The following is a 25,365-nucleotide window of genomic DNA, read 5'->3' as shown; positions in this document are numbered from 1 at the left end:
AAACCACGACCAGCGCCAAACCTATTTTTAGCCTAAATGCGATACGTCCTCTCGACCAATCAGAATTCAGTGAGCGTTCTATGCGATCCGACATGGCGGCGCTCTGAAGCGGGAGAGTTTTTTTTTTTGTCCGTCCGTTCAACATGTTCAGACTGAGCCATAAAAAACATTTTGACAAGATACATTGAATATCAACCAAATGTGTGGGTCTAGGTAAAAAATGTCATTTTCCTGAAAACCATTAAAATGGATTTATAGCGTTTTGGAAAAGAGCTCCTCATATGCTGAGATTGATTAGAACTAACAGATGATTAACCACTGAATAGTGAAAAGTGATCAAGGTAAATTTGGCAAGGTGGGTAAACCTGAGGCGCAGCAGCTGAGAGTTTGGGAGGTAAAATATAATATATATAGTATTGGAAGCCTTAAATTCCCTGACATACAACCATCACACTCCAGAACCACATTACTGTGCTCCAGGGTTACCCCTACCCTGTAACCCCTCAAAACAAAGAGTATAAAAAGGTCAGTCCTTTTCCTCGTGAATGAGAAAAACTCTGAAACATTGCAACCATGACAACGGGGATGGAGTTATTATTATATTATTGCTGTGTTGTTGTGTTTGTGGGGTCGTGAGAGACATATCCTTTTTCAGGGAGTCGCGCTTGAACATGGCAGCTCTTTTCATTGTTATGTGGATGACACAGCGTTTTACCTTCCTGCTAAGGTCACTGTCACTGTGTGTAAGAATAACTTACGTTTTGAGCAATTTATCACAAAGTTTGTCCAAACCTGTTTTTATCCTTAAATATAAATATATTGCAGAAATAAAACACATTTTTAATTTAAAAGAGACGCAGAAACTAACTGCAGCAGCCTTTTCTCCTGTCTTATGAAATAAAACTTTAAATGTCTACAAATCAATCATAACTCAGTCGCAAGGCTTTTGATCAGAAGAGGTACAGGCACATCACACCTGTTTTAGCCTCTTTGCATTGACTGCCTGTTTGTTGTCTCTCCCAGAGTAAATAAACACAAAAAACGAAGGCTGTCTGAGTCAGTGTAAAACTATCATGGAGTGTGATGAGCTCATTTGAACCTCTAGTTGTTACAGATAAGTCATAGATGTGTATGCTTAGAAATGATATCATTCCTAGTCAAACTTTATTTATATAGCACATTTAAAACAACCAAAGTTGACCAAAGTGCTTAACAGGCACAAAATACAAACACAAATTAACAGTAAAAACAGAAGACATCAATACATAAAAAGTACAATAAATGAGGAACAACAGAAAACAAAAGGTGTCAATCACAACTCAATTAAACGCCAACAGGTAGAGGCAGGTCTACAGCAGTGACTTCAAGGTTTCTGTGGTCGATGTCTGCCTGAACTACTGTGAGACTAGCCCTGTATTTATGGAGACAAATCAGTCTCGATATGAATGCGCATCTTGGATCAGGTGGTATATAGCAATACTTAAGTATATTTGCTTTCCTGCTGAGAGTAAGATGAGAAACTGACTCTCACATCTGTCCATTAAATACAACATAAGGCCACAGCTCGTATAACCCCGATCCAAGTATTTTTTTAACACCTTCTGTCTTTATTTAATCCATAAAAAAATAGTGTGAAAAAATGTCAATTGGTAGGTGTTATGTGCCAGGGTATTTCTTGGCTCTGGCTGCAGTAACATGAATTCTCCGTCCTGCAAACTCACAACGATAAAGAGACTTTGGGAAATTGCTGCTGTTAGCCTGCTGGATGCAGCCTTACATGTAAAAGGACAATGAGATCTATCCCCTCATCTCACTCTGCATAAATCGAATAAGCAAACTTTCTAAAATGAATTAGCTTCACAATCTCTTGAAGTTTGTTGCAGCAGGGTCCTCATGTCCAACAGTGCTTTCTCAATAGCCCGGATCAGTGTGCCTGCATTTCTCTCTTTGTCGGTAGCTTCAAAATCGGCCACCGTCATGTCAATGCTATCGTTCTGAACACTGTAGAGCACCTCGAAGACTCCAGGACGGTTGGGGCCAACACATATCAGACATTCAGTCTTGGTCAATACCTTGTGTACAGGGACAGAAGTAAGAACGCAGTGGTTACTGTAGTGATTCTTGTAGCACTGACACCTCTGATGTGTTTCTATTAAGTGATCTTTTGAACTTATTGTTATGATGTTCTAATTTTTACCAAGACTCTTTTTATGTTTTACCAAGTTACGTTTCAGTATGACATTTTCCTCATACGCAAAATGCCAAATTATTCTATTTTTGCAAGAAACTCTTGATACAACATATCACTTCATCTTGCTGTTGTATAATTTAAGTGTACGAGGGGAACAAACAGATGGACGTGAAAGAAGCAACGTGATCTCAAGGGAAAGCACGTGTCTTGTAACGCATTTCAAGCATTTTCGCGTGTCATTTCCTGCACGTTCTGAGTCACAACTCATCACATATGGAGGCTTTCAGGACGCCTTGACATCGCTTTGACGTGCCCAGCGCGTTGTTACAGTCACTGTTTTTGAATTCAAACAAAACTTAAGTTTAGGCAACAAAACTAGGTGGTAAAGTTTAAGAAAAACATCATGATTTGGGTCAAAACAAGGATGTTTGTTGCATAAATTTACTTATGTGTGTAAATTAATTTACGTAAACAACATAAATAACCAAAATCCATGATGAAGTTCACATGCTGTAACTCATTTCACACAGGGCGCAAACACCAAGCCCCTGGGTCAAAGACTTTGGTTTGTTGGATCCATCCACCTGCCCTAAACATCTCATCATCTCCTCACTCTCAGAGCAACTTGACCTGGGTGGTTTTACAGTTGAATGCACGTTGTGTGTGTGATCGGCTTCACCTGCAAAAAAGAGCTGTAGAGTTTAAAGTTGTACTCCATAAGAATTGAGATATGTTGTTTCTTGCGGCCTCTTTGGCGGTAAAATGGAATTGCAGGTGAGCCTGATCTTTCATAGCCTCCATCTTGTCAAGTTCAGGGTCACTATGTGTGTTCATTTAAAATTTTCTTTTTGCTCTTTTGTAAACTTTTTCAAAACACATTCACCTCTCTACTTCCAGTCTGTCCCCTATATGTTACCCTCTTAAATCCATACACAAACATATGTTCCTATTAAACCTCTGTCCTTACTACAAGCCTGACTCAGAAGTTGAGGTTCCCGATTTCCGATTACAAGTGAACGCAACATAACTGTTAGGGCGCACTCACACTGTCCTTCCGCACCGGGCCAAAACCGGTTTTTCAGCAAAAGCCTAGTGCGTTTGAGCAGTGTGAGTGCACCTGCTCCGCGCATAACTGCGGGCCGTCAGAGAGGTGGGCTTTTGTAGAGCCCGTTTGCACATGTACGAGCACGAGCGTGTGCACGTGTACGAGCACGAGCAGGAGGGAATGTCGCCACAGACATTCAGATTATAATACTCAGCAAAAAGGCAAATAGAAGTGCTCTCATTAGTGGGTCATATGATCAATCACCACTGTTTTAACTCACTCTTTCATAGAAAGGAACTTAAAAGACAATTAAAAAACACCTTTAAAGTAATGATCCGGGCTATCTATACATGCAATAAAGTGGTATTTTTATTTGATGTCACAGTTTTAATCCTCCTTACCTGAGTTGACCACATTTTGAAGTCATAGAGTTTAGTGAAGGAGTCGTCTGTGAAGATATCAGGTATGGGGATTCCTTCAAGAATAGCCAACTGCATTAGAGCCTCGAGGTGTGCCTCTATGCTCTCGCCATTCTTTGCCTGTTACGATGGAGACAGTTCAATTTGTTTGAAATTTCTTTGTTTGCAACTTTATCATCTTGAGGTATAACAGACACATTTTAAACCTGCACTTTACACAATCATGTTTACTTGTTAGCAGTCTTCTTCTTCCTCACCATTGCTGGTAAATTGCAGGAATGTGTATTGCAGCTTACGCGTACAGTACATGTGCGATCTTGTGCACAAAAACAAACGACATGCAAAACATTGTCTCATAGCACTACCAGCGGTCAACAGGGTACTTTCTGCCAGTCCTTTGGTCCTTACTTAGTAACAAGCAAGTGTTGTATATGGACAGCTAAAACAAAGTCCATAGGAGGAAAATGACCCGGACACCGAAACCCGTACGTGCAGATAGTGTAAAGCTGTTTATAACAGGCCATAACAACAGTTATTGCTGAAAGGAATCTTTACACTGATAATAAACTTGACATACACTGAACTGACGTACTGAGTGGTGCTATGCATGATACTCACCATTGTAGTGTACCGTGTGTGTGCCTTTGACGCTTTCTTTAATAAATCAACCTTCTCTGAGTTCTGTGCAAAACAGGAAGAAGACAGGAGTGTCACAACTCATCACTTGCAGTCAGTTAGTGTGTCTAAGCATGATTGTTTGATTCTAACCCCAGCAGCAATAGTATGATCTAAAGCTAGCTGAGGTAGTTTCATTACATAGAGTAAAATTATAAAGGAGTTGCAATAGAAGTTTCTCTCGTCAGACCTGTTTCTTGGGGTCATCGAAGGCCTTGACAAAAGCAGCTGAGGCAGGAGAGTTTGAATTGATATAAGCTAAACGACCCCGCGTGAACATACGCAGGGAGACAGGTTCCATCACTGGAACAATCAGCTGGTAGAGCCTGACAAAAGAAAGGAGATAAATTCTTTTAACAGACTAAGTTTAAACATACAGAGTACTGAAACATGTTGACCAGACAAACAAGCAAGCTTTGCAGCTCTCTGATTACCCTTGGTATATAACGCAAAGAGTAAAAACCCTGCATCCAAAGACAGTTCATATCAGTCAAACGATTTTTCAGCAACTCACCTGTAGTAGGCCAGCTGGTACGCTGTCTGGATGAAAGCATCGGGGCTTATCTTGTGGGCCTTTGGGAGATTTTTACCAAAATGCTCAAATGCCATATCCCACAGATCCAGATCTCTGCCCTGTCTGTGGTGGTGGGGATAGGAGAAAACTCTGGACAATTCAAATCAATCACATACCAATCACATAATCAAAAACATACCCTTATACACTAAGGGCAGTATTAGTTGGGTTCATGTCGGATTGAATTTCCTCTTTCTTGGAACAGAAATCTACTGTACAGCCTCAACGAGCAGCAGCTCCCTTTACTCACACTGCTGTTTTTCCACAATGCTAACCTGCTAAAGATGTTGATATGGATACAGCAGCAGTGCTGTATGGAAATAGTTTGAGGCGAATGACCATTACAGAACTAATGTAACATTTCCAGGCCTCTTCCTCAGACCTCTGACAGGAAGTCTTAAAACTTGTCTAATGGGAGATATGAAGTGCATATCTATTTCTTCTTTTCTGAGTTCTTTCTTTGATCCAGCACCCATCCCATTGGATACGATAGGTTCATGCTTTTTAAAAATCTAATATACCAGCTGTAATAATGGCAGCCATTGTGTTGTCGAAAATTCAGGCTCAGAACAGCCAAGAGTAATTTAAATGAAAAGGTTTTAATACACAGAACAAAAGTTTACAAGAATCTAAACACTGTTTAGCCTTGGTAGTTTGTGAATTTGTTATTTCTAACATTGTCCCAACTTTATTAGGACAATGTTGTCATCCGGTCAGTTTGTATTTCAAACCTTCTTCCCTGAAATATCAAGATGTCTACTATCATCCGCACGAAATCCTCTCTATGAAAACTAAAAGCTGCTCTCACATATCACCGTGCTTTTTGGCCTCCTCAATGTCCTTCTTGATCTCAGGTGTGATGTTGAAGTGTAGTTTCTGAGGCACGGGCAAATCCTCCACATGAGACTGAGTCACCTGTGACTTTCTCCTGTTTTCACACACAAGAGAAAATAAATGACACGGGGGATGGAACACAATGGAGTTCAATGAAAGAACAAAGTCATCATTACCTGTGCTTCATAAAGACATAAAAATAAAACTACTCATGCACACCTGACAACTGACACACCTGGAGCGAAGAAAAGATCTGAAATGACCAGGTCTTAAAGGGGTCGATCTCGAAATACTGAAGAAGGGATTGCCTTCACACAGCAGCAGACTCAACTGAATAGCATCTCGTAGTAAGTATTTACACTTCCTACATTTTATCATCTCAAACAAACAGCAAGAATTTGAGGTCTCATGTCCACACAAGATTTAGAGAGACTCATTCATGCCTTAATTTCCATCAGGGTGGACTTCTGTAACACCAGCAGATGACTTCAGCTCATTGAGAACAAAAAACCAAGAGAGTACATTGCTGCTGTTCTTACCCTGGAGTGGCCGCTATACATCTATGTGCGCCGCCATCTTGGTCTACCAGCAGTGTGTTGTGATTTTAAAGTCTGTGTGTACATTTCGCCTCATTGCTGAATTTTCCGTCATGTCAAAACAAAGACAACCAGCTACAGAAGCTCTTTTATTTTTGATCTACTTACATGTTTTCTACAATACGGTCACAGAAACCCATTGCAACTCCACCATCACAAATGGCATGTGAGAAGTTACAGCCATATGTCCCATCTTCTCCAATAATTATCTGTAAACAGTTAGAAACACAAACCAAGCATCAGCATTACATCCCATCTCCAGGTGAGCGCGTTTGTTCCTGTATGTGTGAGTGATTTGCTCAAGTTAATCTAATGGGTGAATGTTAGGATTTTTTGTCAGCAGGTGTTAAGTGTCCTCTAAGAAGCATATATTGTGGTACAGAAATTGTTTTAAAATTCCAGAAGGCTTGGAAGGACTTGATCATTCCCGTGCTTTAAACACCTGATAACACTACCTGCCCGATCCCTGTTTGGTTTTGTTGTCTTCACTGATCGGCTGCCTGTGGTTAGCCCGCCTCCAGTTCCACCTGGTTAGGGAAAAACTAAGACTAAGTATATATTCATAGGAGTCTGATTGACTCTGATGAGCCGGTCTGGTCTGCAGTAGTGCGTTTGGATAGTCCAGATGGCTCCTGACCTGAGGCTGTGACCTTCAGCGTTATTTTTGGATGAATTTCTCATTCAGCTTATTTTGAATTCCTGGGATGAGTACTCTGGTTTACTGTCAGAAAATGGCATGGCAGGTATAACGGGCTTTCATCGTCCTCAGGACAGTACTGCACTTGAAATGAGCTATCAAACTAAAGGTTTGTTGGTGCTGGTTAACCATGATGGATCAGCTGATACAGCAGCACAGCCATGGATTTATTGCACTGATTGCATTTTTTGGACTGATGCTTTTATGTAAATGTCTGTGTGTGTGTGTGTTGTGTGGTAGAGAGAGGGTTAAAACAACTTTGCATAAAAACGAGGAAGAGATATATTCAATAATAAAACAAGTCTTCTGGCTGTGGTTGGTTTCTTTCTTAACGTCACGTCTCCATTGTGTGTTTTTCTGATCAGTGATGTCGGCAGTTGAACTATGTATATGTGTTAGATCACCTGCAGGGTTTTGTCAAACCAGCGGTTTCCGCTGTTCCACTGGTGGCCTCCTCCATGCAGGATCTGGAGGATAGCACTGCGGCGATGCATGTTATCAGCCACCGGAGGCATCGCTCCATCCAAACACACTGTGAAGATGCCAGTTTGGATAGCCGACACTGACTCTTTGTTGGTCTTATCTAAACACATATGGAGCAAACATCCTATTATAATGTAATCAGACTTCATGTACAGTTGCTTTACCAACATAAAACTTGTGTGTTATTTACATGTTGTCATCTATTTTTTACCTAAATTATTTGTTAGCGTTAGCAAAGGCAATTATTTAGCATGCACTGATGTGAAACATGATGTTATGTGAAACCATTAGTCATCTGTTTCTGCATTAAATAAATGTGAATATGTATTTGAGATGCAGGATTACATTACTATTGTTTAGTTTATATTAAGAAAAAGGTCTTTGGGTAAATATTGAAATTTCTCTCAGTGGACAGACAGCTGCGGTTGGGGTGTGTCTTTGTTTGATTGACAGCGGTGGAATTATAGATTAAGGGCACACCCACATATAAACAGACTGGTGTAATATTTGTAAGTAGAATTTATGAAGGAAAATGTAGAGCGGCTCATACTGTTAATGAATTGCTCTTTTACACAAAATAAGTATTTTATGCATTTAAAAATGGTCAACAAAGCCATGTAAAAAATACTGTTTAATGTGCTACAGCTGAGCAGCTAATTATTTAATTATAACAATAATAGCTTAATTAATTATTTATCTAACTGCAAACTGAAATAAGTGCATTTTCCATAAGTGAATGTCAACAAGCTAAGGTGCAGAACAAGACGCGTGTTCGTGTTTGTAAGTCGGATCAGAAGGAGAGAGGAATGCTTAAGTGTGTCACAGTCTGTCAATGGTTCCATTGGCTGTACGAAAACAAATGCTCTGTCCATATATTTTCTCTCTACATAGACGGATATATAAATATAAGATGGTTTTTTTTGTTTTTTTAGCAGATTAGTTTACTAGTCCTGTCACAAGACCACTTTTCTCAGCGTAGACAGGAAGTTAAGTTCACATTCTCATTAATAATTACGTCATGGTTCTTTAGTTTGACTGAGAGCAGAGTTGTTCTCACCCCTGATGAGTTCGTAGTAGGTTTTGGCCCAGATGTCACGATTCTCAGTGGTGAGGATGCCGACAGGATCCATGTTGGTCTGAGGTGAGGAGTTGCAGATCCTCTCCAGCTGAACACAGAGCTGATCAACTGTCAGGGGGGTCCCATCACTGTTGTACACGTCCAGCACAAAGAACTGAATCCGATACAAACACAAAAGCAAGACTAGATTACCAACTGATCAATATCCCACTCCAAAGTCACTCAGGGGCCCCCGAGGCCTCAGGTTGTCTGTGAGAAAATGACTTTGTGGCCGTAATCTAACTTCAACGCGAGGAAAACTCTGCGAGTGTGTGTGTGTGTGTGTGTGTGTGTGTGTGTGTGTGTATGTGTGTGTGTGTGTGTGTGCAATTCGAATATCTCAAGAACGGTCCATCCAATCCACTTCACACAGGATCCAGAGGAGTGCAGTGTCGAATTCAGATGGGGCGCTATAACAACAAGCTTTAAGTTTTGGCCTGTAACTTTTGAACAGTACATCTACATTATTTTTGAATTGTGTCCAAATGTGTTTTTCCACTACTGCTATTACACATATTGAGCTATCATCACCAAAAATGCTATAGAACATCTCTGGACCAAACTGGAAAAAGTGACTTTTTTCAGATTTTTGATGTACTCTATCCGGCTGTTAAGTCTGACGTAACACCCTTTCAAAATAAGATTTCTGGGTCCAAATGCTCCGTTGAAACAAAACAGACACAAAGGTCAAACATGTGAACCATTACATCACCTCTTTCGTCTGTTAAACACCTTTTTAAATGATGAGAAAGAGGTAAAATGACAATTACGTTGTTTTTTAAAAACTCAGATCTGTTCAAACAACGGGGAACATGGCACTGCGGCGTTGTAGAAATAAAAGGCTTGGACCCGGGAATCATATTTTGAAAGGGCGTTACGTCACGACGTAACAGCCGGATAGGTTTCGTCATAGCTGCTGTGGGCGCAGGGCTTATATTACAAACAATGTCATATCTCCTCAACACATTGTGCAGGAAAAAGTTGGGGCCATTTGGCCAATAAGTGGCGCAGTAGCAGCATCATCCAGCTGTAAAGGAATGGGTCCCTGTCTGTGGCAAGCGTTCTGGACGGTCACACAGACCAAATGGGCACACCCCTCCCAACGCTGCGAGCAGCAAAACCGGGAGCCAATGTCCAGTCCAAATGAGGACACTGCACGAATGAATCACATCAACAAACTGAATAAATATCACTGGGTTAGAAAACTGATGGATGTTCCTCACCTGACAGTTGTGTACGACACAGATGTGTTTGGAGGTCTTGGTGTAGAACTCAATGGAGTCTGTCTCCAGACCCGGGATACGGCAGGATGACATCAAATGCTCATACTGCTTCATACAAAAAGGCACCCCTCTCACATACTCAACTGGGAGCGTCTCACTGCAAAACATAAAATCATTAACCCTAACCCCAACACCACCTCAGCCAACCAATATTATTTATAATTTCAGCCATTTCTGTCCCTGAAGCTGCCACTTCCACTGGAGGTTCATCTTTGACTCAAGTGTAAGAGAGAGATAAGAGAGACTAAGAAGGCTTACAGCAGTGAGAGGGTAGAGCGGATACAGTCACCTCTCAGTACCGTCACCTGTCTTGTCTTACAGCGTTGGATGTACACAGGATATTTCTAATAGTTTGAATGGAAACAAACTGTGTTTCCAGCCATTTCTTTAAGATTTTCTAATATTTTCACATGTAGGTTTTGGTGCAAAATACAAATACTAGAACCGATCCAAACCAATGTTTCACAGATGATTTTAGATTTTTAGACAGAGAGCAAATGTATGAACTTGGTTTAACTTCTAAAAACACTGGTTTGAAAAAAAAAATTGAATTTATATGTCTGGCTTCAGATAACAACATTAATAAAAATAAAATAAAGTCAGCACAATCACTATTTCCAAGCAGCAGTTGAAACCTCTCACGGTTCTAATGATATATTAATTTGTTGTTTGTAGGTGAAAACAACCAGTATATTATTTAGCTTTAGTTGATGTTATGGTCCTTTTTAAATCATGACACAGAAATGTCTGTGAAAAGAAGATCATTTTAAGTTCAGTACTCACTTGTCGATCATTGTTTTTATTTCCAGTGCAGCAGCTATTAACCTGGCAGCATTCCTAAACAGGCAGAATATGGATATTCATTTTAAAGTTCATTGTAGGTTTTTCTGTGCTTCATAAAGATTAAATGGAATTGAGAATGAACCTCATTTTAAAAAGTAAAAAATTATGAATTAATGGTGCAGAATAAATTATTTTCCTGTGATGTGATTAAAGGAGAATCATGATTAATCATCATAATCCATTTCAATTTTATTCATATAACTGTTATTAACTAATCAAACAATCACTGTCCTGTAAACACTACCATGTAATCTGTGACTGTGTACATAGTGAAAAGTATGTTAATAATTAATGTATATGCTGTGTGTGTGTATGTGTGTGTGCTCGTGTGTGTGTGTATGTGTGTATGTATGTGTGTGTGTGCATGTGTGTGCGTGTCTGTATGTGTGTGTGTGTGCGTGTGTGTGTGTGTGTGTGTGTGTGTGCATGTGTGTGTGTGTTTGTGTGTGTGTGTGCATGTGCATGTGTGTGTGTGTGTGTGTGTGTGTGTGTGCATGTGTGTGTGTGTGTGTGTATGTGTGTGTGTGTGTGTGTGTGTGTGTGTGTGTGTGTGTGTGTGTGTGTGTGCGTGTCTGCGTGTGTGTGTGTGTGTGTCTGTGTGTGTGTATGTGTGTGTCTGTGTGTGTGTGTGTGTGTGTGTGTGTGTACCTCCTCTGATCTCTCCCATCCATTGGGGGACAGAGTATCCCAAAGGAGGAATGAACCGGCAGAGGCACCCGGGAGTCGAGAAATAATTTCTTCACCGCGGGATCTGTTAACTACAAGCAGTTACAACATTAGCATTCACATTATCACACAGACACTGAAAGGTAAAGCACTTTCTCCCAGTTTCATATACTGTATATGTTTACCCCATCACTGTAGGGTGCATGTCTGGGGTCAATGTAAATGCATTACAACCATGCCTGTTTCACACACAACTCTCACCTCAATATGTTAAATAACAATGTTTTTTCATGGCAACATGCACTAACATGCACGCACATGGGAACACACACAGAAGGAGAGTGTGTTCGTTCTCAGAAAGCCATTACTCCACAATATCTTATCACAGAAAATGCTGCTACATTAATGTTCTGAATATCGAGTACAGTGCCTTTAATCATTCTAAATGTGGAGGAGCTTGTTCTGTAACTGTTGCTTCCTCTGATTCACTCAAAGTCTTTGGCTCATTGCCGGTCAAATTCAATGTGGTCATTGCTGACCTAATTACTTTACCAACATTCTTCAGTTTAGCTTTAAAAGGCAGCCGCCACCAGCCCCTAAAAGATCTTATAGACCACGGTTCTCTTACTGGGGTGCCACTATGTCAAATAAGGAGGGTTTAGGGTTGCCTAACAACAGCCCTTAGCTTTTCCAAAAGTAAACCATGGCCTCTCCGGGTTTATTGCTTAATTCAATAGTATTTTATTCTATTTATTTGTATTCATCGGTTGCTTTCTGGAGCGAAGCACAAAAGCATTTCACTGCGGTTGTACTGTATGATTGTATTGGTGATAAATAAATGTATTTGATTTAAAGGTCAGTCCCCAGGAGCTGATCATACAGTATAATGAGCTGTGGCAGAATGCAAACCGCAGAATGTCACAGTAAATGAGTTTAGAGCTGTTGGTGTAGTTTTGAGCTCACCCAGTTGTCACAGTTCTGAGCTATCCACTCCAGGCCTTGTTGTAGTCCCTCTCCGACCCCTCCTGCTTTCTGAAACTCTTCCACCAGCTCTTTTGTTCTCTTCAGCTCGTCCTCCTCCAGTAAGGGCTCCAGGTAACTGAGGTAGAACTCACAGCTCTGCCGCAGAGGGGGGACAGGCTGACTCGGTAGTCCCTTCTGCTGGGTCAGGTTTCTGCCAGCAAGCAGAGTAGCTGATACAGGTTTCACCAAGTGACAGGGCTTCACCATCCCCACCTTTACCTGGGAGATAAAACAATGTACTCAAATACATGTATTAATAAAATTTAGCCTAACAGTTAAGGAGGTAAAGGCAGAATTAACTGAAGGTTTGTTACTTACCAGAGCTCTGCTGCAAATTCTCAACATTTTGCTTTCAGAGAAGTTTCCACAGACTGAAGCTGGACACAAGATCAGTAATGCTTCTGCTATATTAGAGGAGCTGATGGCCACTGCTCTGCTACCAGCTCTCTGACTGACATCAACTGAACATAAAGACCGGTGAAGCTTTGTTTGCACTGGATTATAATGACAAGCTTTCAAAATGAGTCTTCTTCTTAAATTTGTATTTACACTGTTTGTCTGCATTGTTTGTCTGACAGGGATAGGCTAACCAAACACAAAGTTGACATAATATCCAGTAGTGTAAAGGGCAGTGCAAACATACATAGAAGACTTAATTTGTGTAAGTCCAACAAAGACCAGAGGTCCACAGCTGCATCTGTGGGGGTCATTCATTCAAACCTGCTCCAGGGATTTTCTTTTATTTCAGAATCAGAATCAGAATCAGAATCAGAATCAGGTTTATTGCTAGGCAATTTGACTTGATTTGACAGTGCCTACATAAATATAAACATGAAGGCAAGCAAACTAAACATATAGCATTGAATTATATACATGAAATATAAGTGAGTTTCACTGAGTTTCATTGAAACCGTCCAGGAACTGAATTGAACTTTTAGTTATTCCCCCTTTATCTTTATTCTACCTGTTTACATTAAATTGGTAGCGGAGCAGAGTTAAGACCTTTCACATCATGTTTCAGGTTTTGAAATAAAGGTAGTTTAGATCTACAGTGTTTTCTCATTCTTCCTGTCAAAGCTGTAGACTTTAGACTTAAAAACAGCTCTGCATCCTGTACCATTGCTGTCCTTTGAGGACAGCGCGTTTTATTTACTCTCTCATTCAGATCTTCAACTGACATCTTGTGCACAAACAAACTTACTGATAGATTCACAAACATGGTTCACTGAAGGTTGACACAACAAACCTGCAAGACAGGAAAGTGATCCAGTGTAAAGACGTGAACAATATTTATGGCCAGTTTATGATGAAATGTCTCATCATCATCTCATCATCTCCCGGTGATATGATCTGCAGCATATACAGCATGACAATACTCCCAGTCTGTATCTCTCAAGTGTGATCACAAATACTAAATTCATACTATACCCTACGAAGCACGCTAATAAGTAAAGACAATTTTAAAAGACACCATTTACCTGTTATCTCCTGTATTATATTATGATACACCGCTCATCCGTGGGAACTGAACTTTCTTCCTGATTCCCAGGATGTCTACAATCTTGTTGTTGTGTTTTGCTGTGCAGATAAGTGCATTGAGTGAAGGACATTTAGTCCACGCTGTCCTCAAACGTTTTCTATCTGTTCCGTTAGTGTATGATCTCCTGATGTATCTTGTCGACGTCAATGTGATTGTAATGAGCCATGAAGATATGTGGCAGCAGGGTATAAAAAGGATGGGAGCTCTGATCCTTTACTTACCATACTCTGTCCACCTCCAACCATGCTGTGTGGGAATGCCAGCTGGCTTGCGGGGCTGCTCTGTGTCTGTACTGTGATGTCAGGACCTACGGGACAACCTGTGGGCATGTCCACAGTCACTCCTCAGACGGAAGGGGTATCAAGTGAGGAGAGGATGTCAACTCCTGCAGCCAATGTGCAGACAAATTCAACATCTGCTGTCATGGTGAGAGAATGAAGGAAATGTTTCCGCTCAGAATCTAAATTCAGTGAATGCACTGTTCTTTAGGATGTAGCCATGGATTGATGCTATAGCTGAATTTGTTTTTCATCATGTATGTATTTGACAGGGATAAACTCACTAAACCAATAGAGCACTATTTCTAACAACTGACTTGTGATGATGATCATGTACCTAGAAAGGGTTAATCATGATCCAACCATTTGAATTGTGCCTCTTATTTACTGTATGTGCACCTTATAATAGTACCACTCTGCGTGTGTTGCAGCATCATGTGCGTCAGTCCCTGTCGTTGTCTGCTGGGGAGCAGGAGTTTCTCCTAAAGAGGAAACAAGTTGCTGTGAAGTCACTCAACAGCCTGGGAATCGAGTGTACACTGGTATGACAGAGGAAACGTTACTTCTAATACATGAAGTAGCTTTCTATGTCTCTCTCTCTTTTAGTCTTTCTACATTAATACTTAACCAAAGTCTTGGACCTATAGACCAACCAATGTCACTAGCAATGCTAAAAGTATTAGCTATGTTTAGGCATACATTGTAATACAGCTCTTCTCTAAAGCAACTACAGGGATGCAGTAGCAAAACAAGGCAATGTCTTTTTTGACTTGGGTGACAAGTAACAGCAATATTTCTGGATAATGTTGCCTTGTCTCCTCCTGAGTGTCTCTTTGCCTCTGTTTGTTGTTTTTTTCCATTTCTGAAATCATTTGTTTCTCCTGTATTTTTCTTTTTACCGTCTCCCATTATTTTCTTTCTTTCTCTCTTTCCATCTAGGATTCGGTCCCTCACGTGGCGCTCCTCGGGTCAGGTGGGGGTCAGAGGGCAGCTGTGGGTCTGGTGGGTTCCCTCTATCAAATGGAAAAGGAAGGTCTGTTGGACACTCTGCTCTACCTGGGAGGAGTTTCTGGCTCTGCCTGGTAAACACAAACACAGCAGCAAAGTTCACTTCCCAGAGCTTTCAACCACACTTCACAGTCTTCCTCAGCTGATAGAATTTGCTCAGTTGTCACCACCATGTCATCACTTAAAAGATGGCAACAGACCATTTGTTTAACTCCTCCCCAGAACAGTGATTGTCCGACCATAGAAACAGTAGACACAGCAGGACTGTCAGGCTTTGGATTGTTAAAATAGTGGTGTCTTTTTATAGCCTTTCCAAAAACACAAGCAAAGGTGTCCAATGTCAGATGTACATTTTTGTATCTCGGCTTACAAGCTTAGAAGTAACCCAACATCCGGACCTGGTTACTAATGTGACACGACAGTGTAAGATAATATCCGCAGCTGTCCTGCTCTTTGTTGGAAAAGTTTACACTACATACTCACTGATGAGAATTATGGCTTTAGCCTCATATCATGTGTGTAGCCAACCTAGCTACATTTAAGATACTTTTAAAAAAGTCAGCTTGAAACATCAAAGTCAGTCAGAGAGAATGAAGCTAATGTTAGCTTCATTGACTAGTAAGCCACATCTATTCTGGGGAGCGTACCTGCCCTGGGTCCTATGTTCCCCACTTTGTATGTGACCAGGGAACATAGGACCCTTTTGGTAAAAACGGGCAACATAGGGGTGACCCCCTAAACTGCTCAGTCAGTCATCATTTCAACCAACAAACACAAAGCTTGCTAGCTATACAAATACGGAGCCTGCTTTGGTCTATCTCTCTGACATATAGCTGCTTGTCAAGTTATTTTCCCTAATGTAAGTAGATATTGAATGTAGTTTTATCTCTTTCTCTTTCTCTCAGGGACATGTCCTCCTTGTACAGCGATCCAAAGTGGAGCACCAACATGGACAGAGCCGTGTCCAGGCTGTCCAGTCCTGGGGTCAGGCCAAAGGAGGTTCTTGACTGGCTGAGGAAGAGGGCAAAGGATGAGCACTTCTCTCTCACTGACATCTGGGGGCTCATAACCTCTGCTGGGATCATGAAACAGGTAAAGTACAAACATAAAGAGCAAAGAGCAAAAAAGCTAGCCAGAGTTTTTGTCTAAATGCCCCTTTAATAAACTAACCCCTAAATGAGAATGAAAGACATTGGTAAGGAGTGAGTGCCTCTTACAAAGATACTGGGGCACTCTACTCTCAAAGCATAAAGTATCATCAGCTCACAACATGATTCTATCATATTATTGTAAAGTAAGTTGAAAATCTATTGTCCACAATGTGCTTAATTGTCTTTGGCTTTACAAGGCTAGATGCAAGATTTCATTGGACATGAGGAATTACTTCAATATTCGACTGGCATTTGTACTGAATGTCTTTACTGTACACATGGGATGTTTATTTATTACATTTATTCTCAATACAATAATTAAATCAAAATTTTAAAATGCAGATCGGCCATGCTAATTTTGAAAATTCGGTCTCTAAATCATCAAATATTTTTATATTAATGTAAGAGAGAACGTTATAGTTTCACTGGCCTGATGCTCTCTCGGCAGTTGGATCTTCGACATCTTTCGGAGGATGGCATGAACGCCTTCAATCCATATCCCATCTACAGCGCAGTGAGCAAAGACTGCCTGCAACATGGCCCTGAAAAAGGTACTGAACTATGCAGACAGTCAAGCGCACAAGTCAAGACTCCACACATTACATGACTGAAGCTGCAGACAAGTACTGAGTTCAGATTTCCATGTTATCAATTACAGACACTATTTTCTTTCATGTAGTGTTTTTGTGAGCTGTCCTCTCAGTATTTCTACCTTTGTGTACCTTTCTTTGGCTTAGCTAAATGGTTTGAGATTACTCCTGATGAGGCTGGCTTCACAGATCTGGGTTTCTTCATTAACACCTCCCATCTGGGCAACCGAATGAATGAAACAGAGCTTAAAGGTCAAAGGCCAGAGATGGACATGGTCCAGCTGCAAGGTATGTCTGCCTGTCTCCTCAACACAAGCATATCTGCCTAGAAAGGCCATTGCTGGGGTCTATTTTTAAGTTATTTCAAGGGCACAACATTATAGAAGTCAGAAGTGAGCATGATTGCAATAATATTTGTAATTTAATGATATAATATCAGGATCAGTTTACATCATGGTGAGAACTGCTCAACCTGTGGAAACAATTGCATGTCTGTTGTGGCTGTGTCAGGAGGAAGCTTTCAAAGAAATAACCCAGATGGTGTCATCAGAGTTATCTCAGCTTGGGTTTGAGTTAATTATAAAAAATTTGAAAGCCTGCATTGTAACCTGAGGTTGGACATTTTGAAAGACATGGGAATTTACCAGACAGGGAGAGTCTAACAAAAATATAGTTGCATTATGGGAAGTGTGGGATCCAGTGTTTCTTGACCTTGATCCACACTAAAAATCAGGATTTCTCTTTTTTCAATCTGTCCCTTGCATACTTTCAACTTTATAAAGTTAGTAAGTGTGACGCTAAATCATTCAAATACCACTTTAAAGTCAAATCTCATCACTCATGGTTTTTCAGTACTGTTTTTAAACAAACAAGATATGATGTGGTAATCAGTGAGCTTCAGCGGAAGTGGTAGGTGGATTTAATTACCTTTGAACGTGAGCCAGGCTAGCTGTTTCACCCTGTTTCCAGCCTTTATGCCAAGCTTTATTATTTCAAATAAAGGACAAAAAAGTAGGAAATTAACTCTATCTGGAGGTCTGGTGAGTTAGACTTACATGTGTTATTGTCAGCAGAAGTGACCTTTTTACAGTGTGTGTTCTGAATGTGTCTGCTTTGTCATGCAGGTATAGTAGGCAGCGCTGTCGCAGACAAACAGACTCTGGTAAACTATGTGCCTGACTGGCTGAAAGGTAAAAACGTTTCTGTCTCATAATGGGCAACAATGTAGCGGAAATTTTTTAAATGTGCAGCAGTAGAAATGACTTACTGTGTGTGTGTGTGTGTGTGTGTGTGTGTGTGTGTGTGTGTGTGTCTGTGTGTGCGAGCTCAGGTCTGATTAGTTCAGTAGATACTGAAGAAAACAACTTACTGGATGAGGTGTTTTACTGGATTGAAGGTACCAACTTTATAGAATAGCAGCTTGTGAAATACACTCTGGTGTTATGTGCATATACAGGCATGTACATTTATATTTCTATGTATTAGCTCCACAGCAGATCAACAGTTTCTGGGACGTCTTGGACCGTTTTATGCGTGGGAACCACAGTCTTTTGAAGCTAATAGAGGAGATCAGAAAAAACACAGCTGATCCCACTGTTCTATCTGATCTGGACAGCGTGCGGAAAGCACTGAAAGGTACTAAAATGAGCAATGAAGGCAATAAACTGAGACTTTACATATCCGGCAATGGTTTCCTGGGTCAACAATGAATCCTCTTCCTATTTTCCAGCAATAATGAACTTAAACCCTGTGGCATCGAAGAGCCCAGAACAACGGAAGCTGATCCTTGAGCAGTGGCTTCAGAAAATGTTGGAGCCCTTAGAGACTCAGAGCCAGAGTCTGGATGAAGATCCAGCCAAACAAAGTGGTCAGTGACAGTCATAACTTGTTGCCTTTGCTGCTACCGTGTGTAACCAATCAGAACATTCTCATCAGCAGGTTTGCACGATTTCTTTTAATGCAATGAATGACCGGATGTGGACCGCAATGGGTCCGTTTATGAAACAAAAAATTAGGTTTAGGCACTAAGGTGTAAGGTGATCGGTTAAATTCAGACAATAAAAGGTGACGGTTAGGATTTGACATCAAAACAACTTGGTAAGCATTAGGATAAATACATGGCATACACACAAATTACAGTGCGTTATTTTTAGTGATATGTACGATCAGGGAATGAGGACAGCATGAACCCGTTAACCAATGCAATGTCCAACTGTATTATGGCCCAGAAAAGAATATTCTCACTAAATGGGGGACTATGTCACTATGTTGCTCCCAAGTGGTAAAACATAATAAAAATGCAGCTTCAACATTATGTTCAGTACTTGGTTAATTTGGGTGTGCTTTGTTTCGACAGTGTCTTGGTTGGTCCAAAAAGTCATCCCTCTGATTGGGAAATGGCAATGGGGAACAACTGAAAACTACCTCTACCAATACCCAGGTGAACTTCCACTCAGCTTAACAACTCAACATTGACATTAGTCCAGGGATCTGCATGAAAGATGGTGAAAAACAATTGAATGAGAACAAACAGATAATATAATTAGATTTTTGTTGTTGTGAAGGTGCCGGGGTGCCGTCTTGTATCAGACTTAAGGAGCAACTGCAGTTGGTAGATGCTGGTTTAATGCTCAACACGCCCTACCCTCCCTTCCTGGGACAAAAGAGAGATACGGACCTCCTCATTGCTCTGGACTTTGGGGCAGATGACACCTTCAAGGTGAGGCGTTTGTTATGTGGCCGGTTGCTGGTGAGTGTTGTAGGGGTGTCAATGGTGTCCCAGGAGCAACAAATGTCAAAAGGCTGATAACAAGCTGCTCTCTACACAGATTCTGACTCTTGCCAGAGAATACGCAGAGGCTGTGAAAAAGCCTTTCCCAGAGATAGACAACAGAGTGCTGGAGGACAAAGACTGGCCAAGGGACTGCTACGTGTTCACGGGGAAAGTGAATGAACCCACCATTGTTTACATGCCGCTCTTCAACAGACGAAACTGTAAAGGTCTGTCACACCCAAACACACAACATAAAACACTGATGTCAAACAAGTTCATGATCGCCAATGCTTTTATTCTGGTCCAGATGCGAAGGAGGTCAAAGCAAAGATGGAGGAGTTCTCCACCTTCCAACTTCCCTTCAGCCAGGAGAAGATTGAGTTTGTGTTGGAGACGGCGAAAGCCAACATAAAGAACAACAAGGACACTCTAGTAATGGAGATTCAGAAGGCTGTTCTCCGCCGAAACACTAAGATGTAGGCTGGATTCACTGACGGACCAACAGATGACCAGATGGAAGTGTCTATTAAACTTTCTTATCCTCCTTACCCTCATCATAACTCTTCTTCTTCTTCTTCTTCTTCTTCTTCTTCTTCTTCTTCTTCTTCTTCTTCTTCAGTAAATATAATTTTCAGTTTATTCCTCCTTTGATCAAAAACTGGGTTAAACCAGGTTTAATTTGATGCGCCCTGTATCATATCGATGTAGTAACGTAAATGAAACACTAGAGGTCTGTCTACCTCTTACATTGCTGCCATTGGCAGAGGCCTAACAGATACATTATTATTTATTCTTTATGGTCCTCCATATTAAAACTGTGTTCCTGCTCATTTTATGAAATTGGAATACATTTGACTTTAAATGACAGAAAAATCAGTCACTCATGTTTTCGATGATGTCTTTAATGTAATAAAATATTATTCAAGAGTAAATGTCATTCTGGATTCAATGTAATGAATGTATCAGCCTTTTATTTTAACAATGAAACCTTGGTCTGTCTTTTTTGATTCTACCAAGCAGTTACAAGTTTCCAGTTAAGCATTTGCTTTAAACGAACGGTTCGAAATGTTGGGAAATGTGTGTATTTGCTATCTTTTCCTCAGTAAGATGAGGAAATCGGTAGTCCACCAATCTCATATCTGTGTGCTGAGGACAGAGACAGGATGTGTTAGCCTAGCTTAGCATAAAAACTGGAAAAAAGGGGGACACAGCTATTCTGACTCTGACCAAAGTTAATGTTTTTGCCCCACAAAGGAGCTAAGAATATTAAAAATGTCTTCTGTGATGACAAACCATATCTGTTAGAATATCTGTATTTTATTTTAATAACCACAACTGAATTTGAGTATTAACAAAGTGAAATTCTGGCTATTTGTCAGGTGCCATTATATCCCCTCCAATACTAAGCAGTCATATTACTACTCTGGATACTCCATCATGGCCCATTCATTTGTTATTTAACTGGTCCTCGGTTTAATACACATGTCTTGAGAGTAGAGCCTTTGCACATCAAGCTCTCCTTCTTTGGAGTAAACTCGCTCGGAGTGCTATGGCCTCAATCATCAGCTGATTCCTTTATTGACAATTTGTTACATCCAATTCTGTCCTGTTCTGCTTCTTAACCTCAGTCCTGTTGTTACAGTTGCATTATTACCAGCCGCAGCATCGACGCTAGTTTTACCTTGTGTGGTGTGTGTGTGTGTGTGTGTGTGTGTGTGTGTGTGTGTGTGTGTGTGTGTGTGTGTGTGTGTGTGTGTGTGTGTGTGTGTGTGTGTGTGTGTGTGTGTGTGTGTGTGTGTGTGTGTGTGTGAAGCAGGAACTACCACTGAGGCGGTTTCAAGTATTTTGCTGGGAGTTTATTTGTCTGTCTGCGACCTGATTTTCACTGCGATAGCATCGCAACCGTGCAAGATACAGTCCCGAAACTTCACACTAATAGGTTTGTAGTGGAGAAGGTGCGTGTGGTCCGAGCAACGGGGCCAGAAGTATGGGTGGCCCCTGTCCCCACTTGTATTTGTTCCTGCCCTGGATCAGTTCTGTTCTCTATCATGTTTCTGTCTAAAAATCATCTCCATCCCTATTGTTATTATTATTACAGCAGTCAATTCTGGCACATGAACAATGTATAACAACTTTAACAAATTGAGATGCTGCAATAGCATGTTATCCAAGGTGGTAGCTAAGGCTTCCTATCTTCTTTCTTTGTCTTCCCACAGCATCATCACCATCACATATTTATGTCTTTGTCAGTCTCTTTCCGGTCCAAGTGATGTCAGTAGCTAGAGATGTCCTGCAGATAAGAGGGGCAGGGGGTGGGAGCAGGGCGGGTAAAGGTCAAAATCTAAACCGCCATCTGCCTCCTACAGGAAGTGACTCAAGCCTAAACCTGACCCCAAAGCTATTATGTGGTATGGTGTATCTCTCTTTCTATCTCTGCCCTCTGTGTATCTGTCTGATGTACCATTAGAAAGGCTTCATTGTATTGTCCTCCTTGGCCATTTAGACCATTATTATATTTATTGTATTATATTGTATATTAGACCATATACTACCTTGTATAAATGACTGTGGAAACTGCCAGCTTACATTACGAGGGAGGACCCAGATGTGGAAATCACCTATTCAGCCGTTCCCCCAGCTCTACAGAGCTCTGCAGCATCTTCATTTCATACATTTTTAGTTGATCTGTGGCATTGAACGACAATGTTGTGCTTATGCATAGGAATAAGTAAGTTCTACAGTTGAGAAAGTATAGTCCCAAAGGAAAGGACTGTCTGACAGCAAGGGAAAGTGTTGAAAGTGTTCTTAATATAGTATAATCTTACACTTATATAGATTATCTTGTGTGAGCCTTTGCATTGCTTTGCCTCTGAGAATCCTGCCTGCTTCTCCAAACTGAGAGCATGCCGCCCGCCATCTACTGAAGGTAACACACCAACTGTGGGTAACCACCTCATAAAACCCCACTTCAACACACCCAAAATATCCCTTTAACGCATACATGATTGTTAGGTTTGAACCTATAAAGAGCTGCTGCAACCAACCAAATAGGATATGAGGATAGCAGCAAGGAATATTTTTATGTAAATTTGTATTGTTTTAATGAGGATCACTGACTGGACTTCACACACACTGTTTAGTAGTGAATCAGAATTGATGTGTACTCATCGGATTGGGACTCCATGGTCCCTTCCTCCTGTTGTTAAATGCGGTGTGTAAAGGCAGCTGGCTCTGTGACCTTGTTACTGAGCCTGAAGGCAACTTGGAGTCATGTTGCCTTATGTCATCTCCAATCTCCATGTGTTTTCTTTTTCTCTCCCTCCTCCACTGTCTCCTTGTATCACTTATTTTCTGTCAGCTTTTTTAACTCTTGTTTTTCACTGCGTTTCTGAGCACAGGTCAGATTCTTACACACATGTAATTTTTTGTTTTTAAAGCAGCAATACTGAATTTCTTTACCCTCTTCAATAGCCTCCATATGGAAATATATATGTATTTATACATACATGCATTATTATTGTGACAATAAATTTGTTCAATACCAAAACATGTCCCTTAAAGTTATTGCGACATAACACAAAGTACATGACAACATGTTGTTCCACGTCTTTATTTATGTCTTGATCTCCTTGACAAAACATTTACATATTTTTTGAAAAGCACAATTATTTCACAGACAACCCAACGGCGGACGCAGGTGATCGAGGCAGCACTTCAGGAAACGTGACAATGCATGGACACGGTGGTCATTCATCGACCGGCGAGTTGACAGCATCACCAACCCACCGACAGCGATGAATGTGAACCGGAACTGCGCTGGTGGAGAACTCATGACCCTGAGTCATAATGTATAACTTGTATTTCAGAAATCAGAATCAGAACCAGAAATACTTCCCCGGGGGGTAATTGTTTTTGTGACACAACTCCAGATCTACAAACAACAAATATTATACAGACTAAACATATATTAGAAAGGCAAACATGATTGTGAGGACCTGTTCTCTGTGTCTTCTCAGTATGTTGAGTTGCAGATGCCAGGTTCACTTTCTCTTTTTCCTGACTCCCAATGCACCGATCACTGTTGAATATGTATCTATATCTTCTAAAAGATAGTGCTGGTAGCTGCACGGGTGAGGAGACATTTCTTTTTCATATATTTTCTTATGTTTCTGTTAAGCTGTCTGTGTTTTAATGTGCTTTCTTTTGGATGACGTTGGGTACAACCCCCTCTCACCTCCAACTCGTCAAATACATCAGCTTGGTCAGTGGCCCCCAGCATCTGATACTGACACCCAAGGCACCCTTTGGCTTCTGTATGGGATGCACCCATGAACGCACTGGCTCTCAAAACTACTGCTCGACCACGGCTCAATGGGACTACCCTGCATGTTTAAAAAAAATGGCGCCAAGGGTTCTGACCAAGTAGATATATTTTAGTGCTTAGGAGTGGGGATAAATGGTGTCATTTTTATGCTATGCTAAGTGGACACGTGGATAAGTGGACATCTTTTGACAAATTGTGGGAAGCAGCCAACACCACATACAGGATTACATGTCCTGTATGTGGTGTTGAACACATTTAACCTGTTTTGTATGAAAACCGCTCCCCTAGCTTGCGTTGCTCTGTGGAGTTTCTATCTAGATATGAGCTAGTGTAAGCTCATATCTACTGTTGTGGTCACTAATATTTGATACAACTTGTAATGTTGAAAAAAAATGAAGAGTATGTCTTTTGTCACAAATGCAGCTTCCTCATGGGTTTAAAACACATGGAATAACGGTAAGAGTTGAATGCTAACAAGTACTTTTCTTTAATGGCACAATGTTATTTTCTGATAGTGTTACACAATAATAATGCATATTTCAGGAAGAGAAGGAAAAAGCTAAATGCAATAGAATATAGAATAGTGTATCTCCTTGAACATGAGGAAATATACTTTCTCGTTATAAAAATGTTCTTGTTATAAATAAAAAGCTCAATTTAGCTGTTTAACTGTTAATTTGGTTACAAATGTGATAACATTTATTAATGATGGCAATTCTGATCAAATATTGTAGCTGCTGAAAATCAGGTTGAACCTGAACTAATGCGTCATATTTTTTTCAATCTGTGAAATATTTTGACCTGTCATAGCAGGATTTATAGTATAAACGTGCAATCATTGTTAATGTTATTAGTCACAATGTACTCCTCCTATAATATCTAAATGCTGTGGATATGTGGAAGCTCATGTGCTAACTTGTATATGGTGTGTATGTACACATGGAAGTGTGTGTTTCACGCCGATGTCAGCTCAAGTGTAAGGGTACACTCAACACTCGATGGTTTCTCTGAGTCACAAACTCACCGACAGCGTTGAATGTTCTCCAAGACTTGAAAAACTCCGTCTGACAGAGAGCTAACACGCAGCCTGTCCAACACTGCTCCGAGGAGTGGACAGCCATGACAGGGACCCAGGGGACGATAAACGAGAAGAGACAAGTGCTCTGCAGGTGCACACACACATTTTAACCAATGATGTAGTGGATAGCAAACCTACTGAAGCCAGTTGATCTTTCTTTCTACTCAATAGGTGTTG

The 25,365-nt window shown here is 40.7% G+C and overlaps 2 protein-coding genes across 2 annotated transcripts; one reads left to right on the top strand and one right to left on the bottom strand.

Annotated features, from left to right (window-relative positions):
• Positions 1 to 1,841: 1,841 nt before the first annotated feature.
• Positions 1,842 to 14,315, bottom strand: LOC310959753 (carnitine O-acetyltransferase-like; the record flags this gene model as incomplete). The annotated part of the gene is made up of 11 exons (XM_083931212.1): positions 1,842 to 2,072; positions 3,638 to 3,775; positions 4,521 to 4,656; positions 4,845 to 4,994; positions 5,713 to 5,832; positions 6,443 to 6,543; positions 7,436 to 7,614; positions 8,572 to 8,746; positions 9,855 to 9,959; positions 12,387 to 12,665; positions 14,208 to 14,315. The coding sequence occupies 11 exons, from the start codon at positions 14,313 to 14,315 to the stop codon at positions 1,842 to 1,844; spliced, it is 1,722 nt and encodes a 573-aa protein (XP_083787338.1).
• LOC310959751 (cytosolic phospholipase A2 gamma-like) lies at positions 14,314 to 20,266 on the top strand (the record flags this gene model as incomplete). Its single annotated transcript, XM_083931210.1, has 12 exons — positions 14,314 to 14,412; positions 14,696 to 14,806; positions 15,204 to 15,346; positions 16,178 to 16,364; positions 16,872 to 16,974; positions 17,161 to 17,301; positions 18,138 to 18,203; positions 18,743 to 18,880; positions 19,370 to 19,453; positions 19,578 to 19,732; positions 19,842 to 20,013; positions 20,094 to 20,266. 12 exons carry the CDS (start codon positions 14,314 to 14,316, stop codon positions 20,264 to 20,266), a joined length of 1,572 nt encoding a protein of 523 aa, XP_083787336.1.
• Positions 20,267 to 25,365: the final 5,099 nt, after the last annotated feature.

This window comes from Echiichthys vipera (genome assembly GCF_963691815.1).
Source record: "Echiichthys vipera genome assembly, chromosome: 17".
Lineage (NCBI taxonomy): Eukaryota > Metazoa > Chordata > Actinopteri > Perciformes > Trachinidae > Echiichthys > Echiichthys vipera.
The sequence above is the reverse complement of the archived record's forward strand: the minus strand, read 5'-3'. Positions and strand labels throughout refer to the sequence as shown.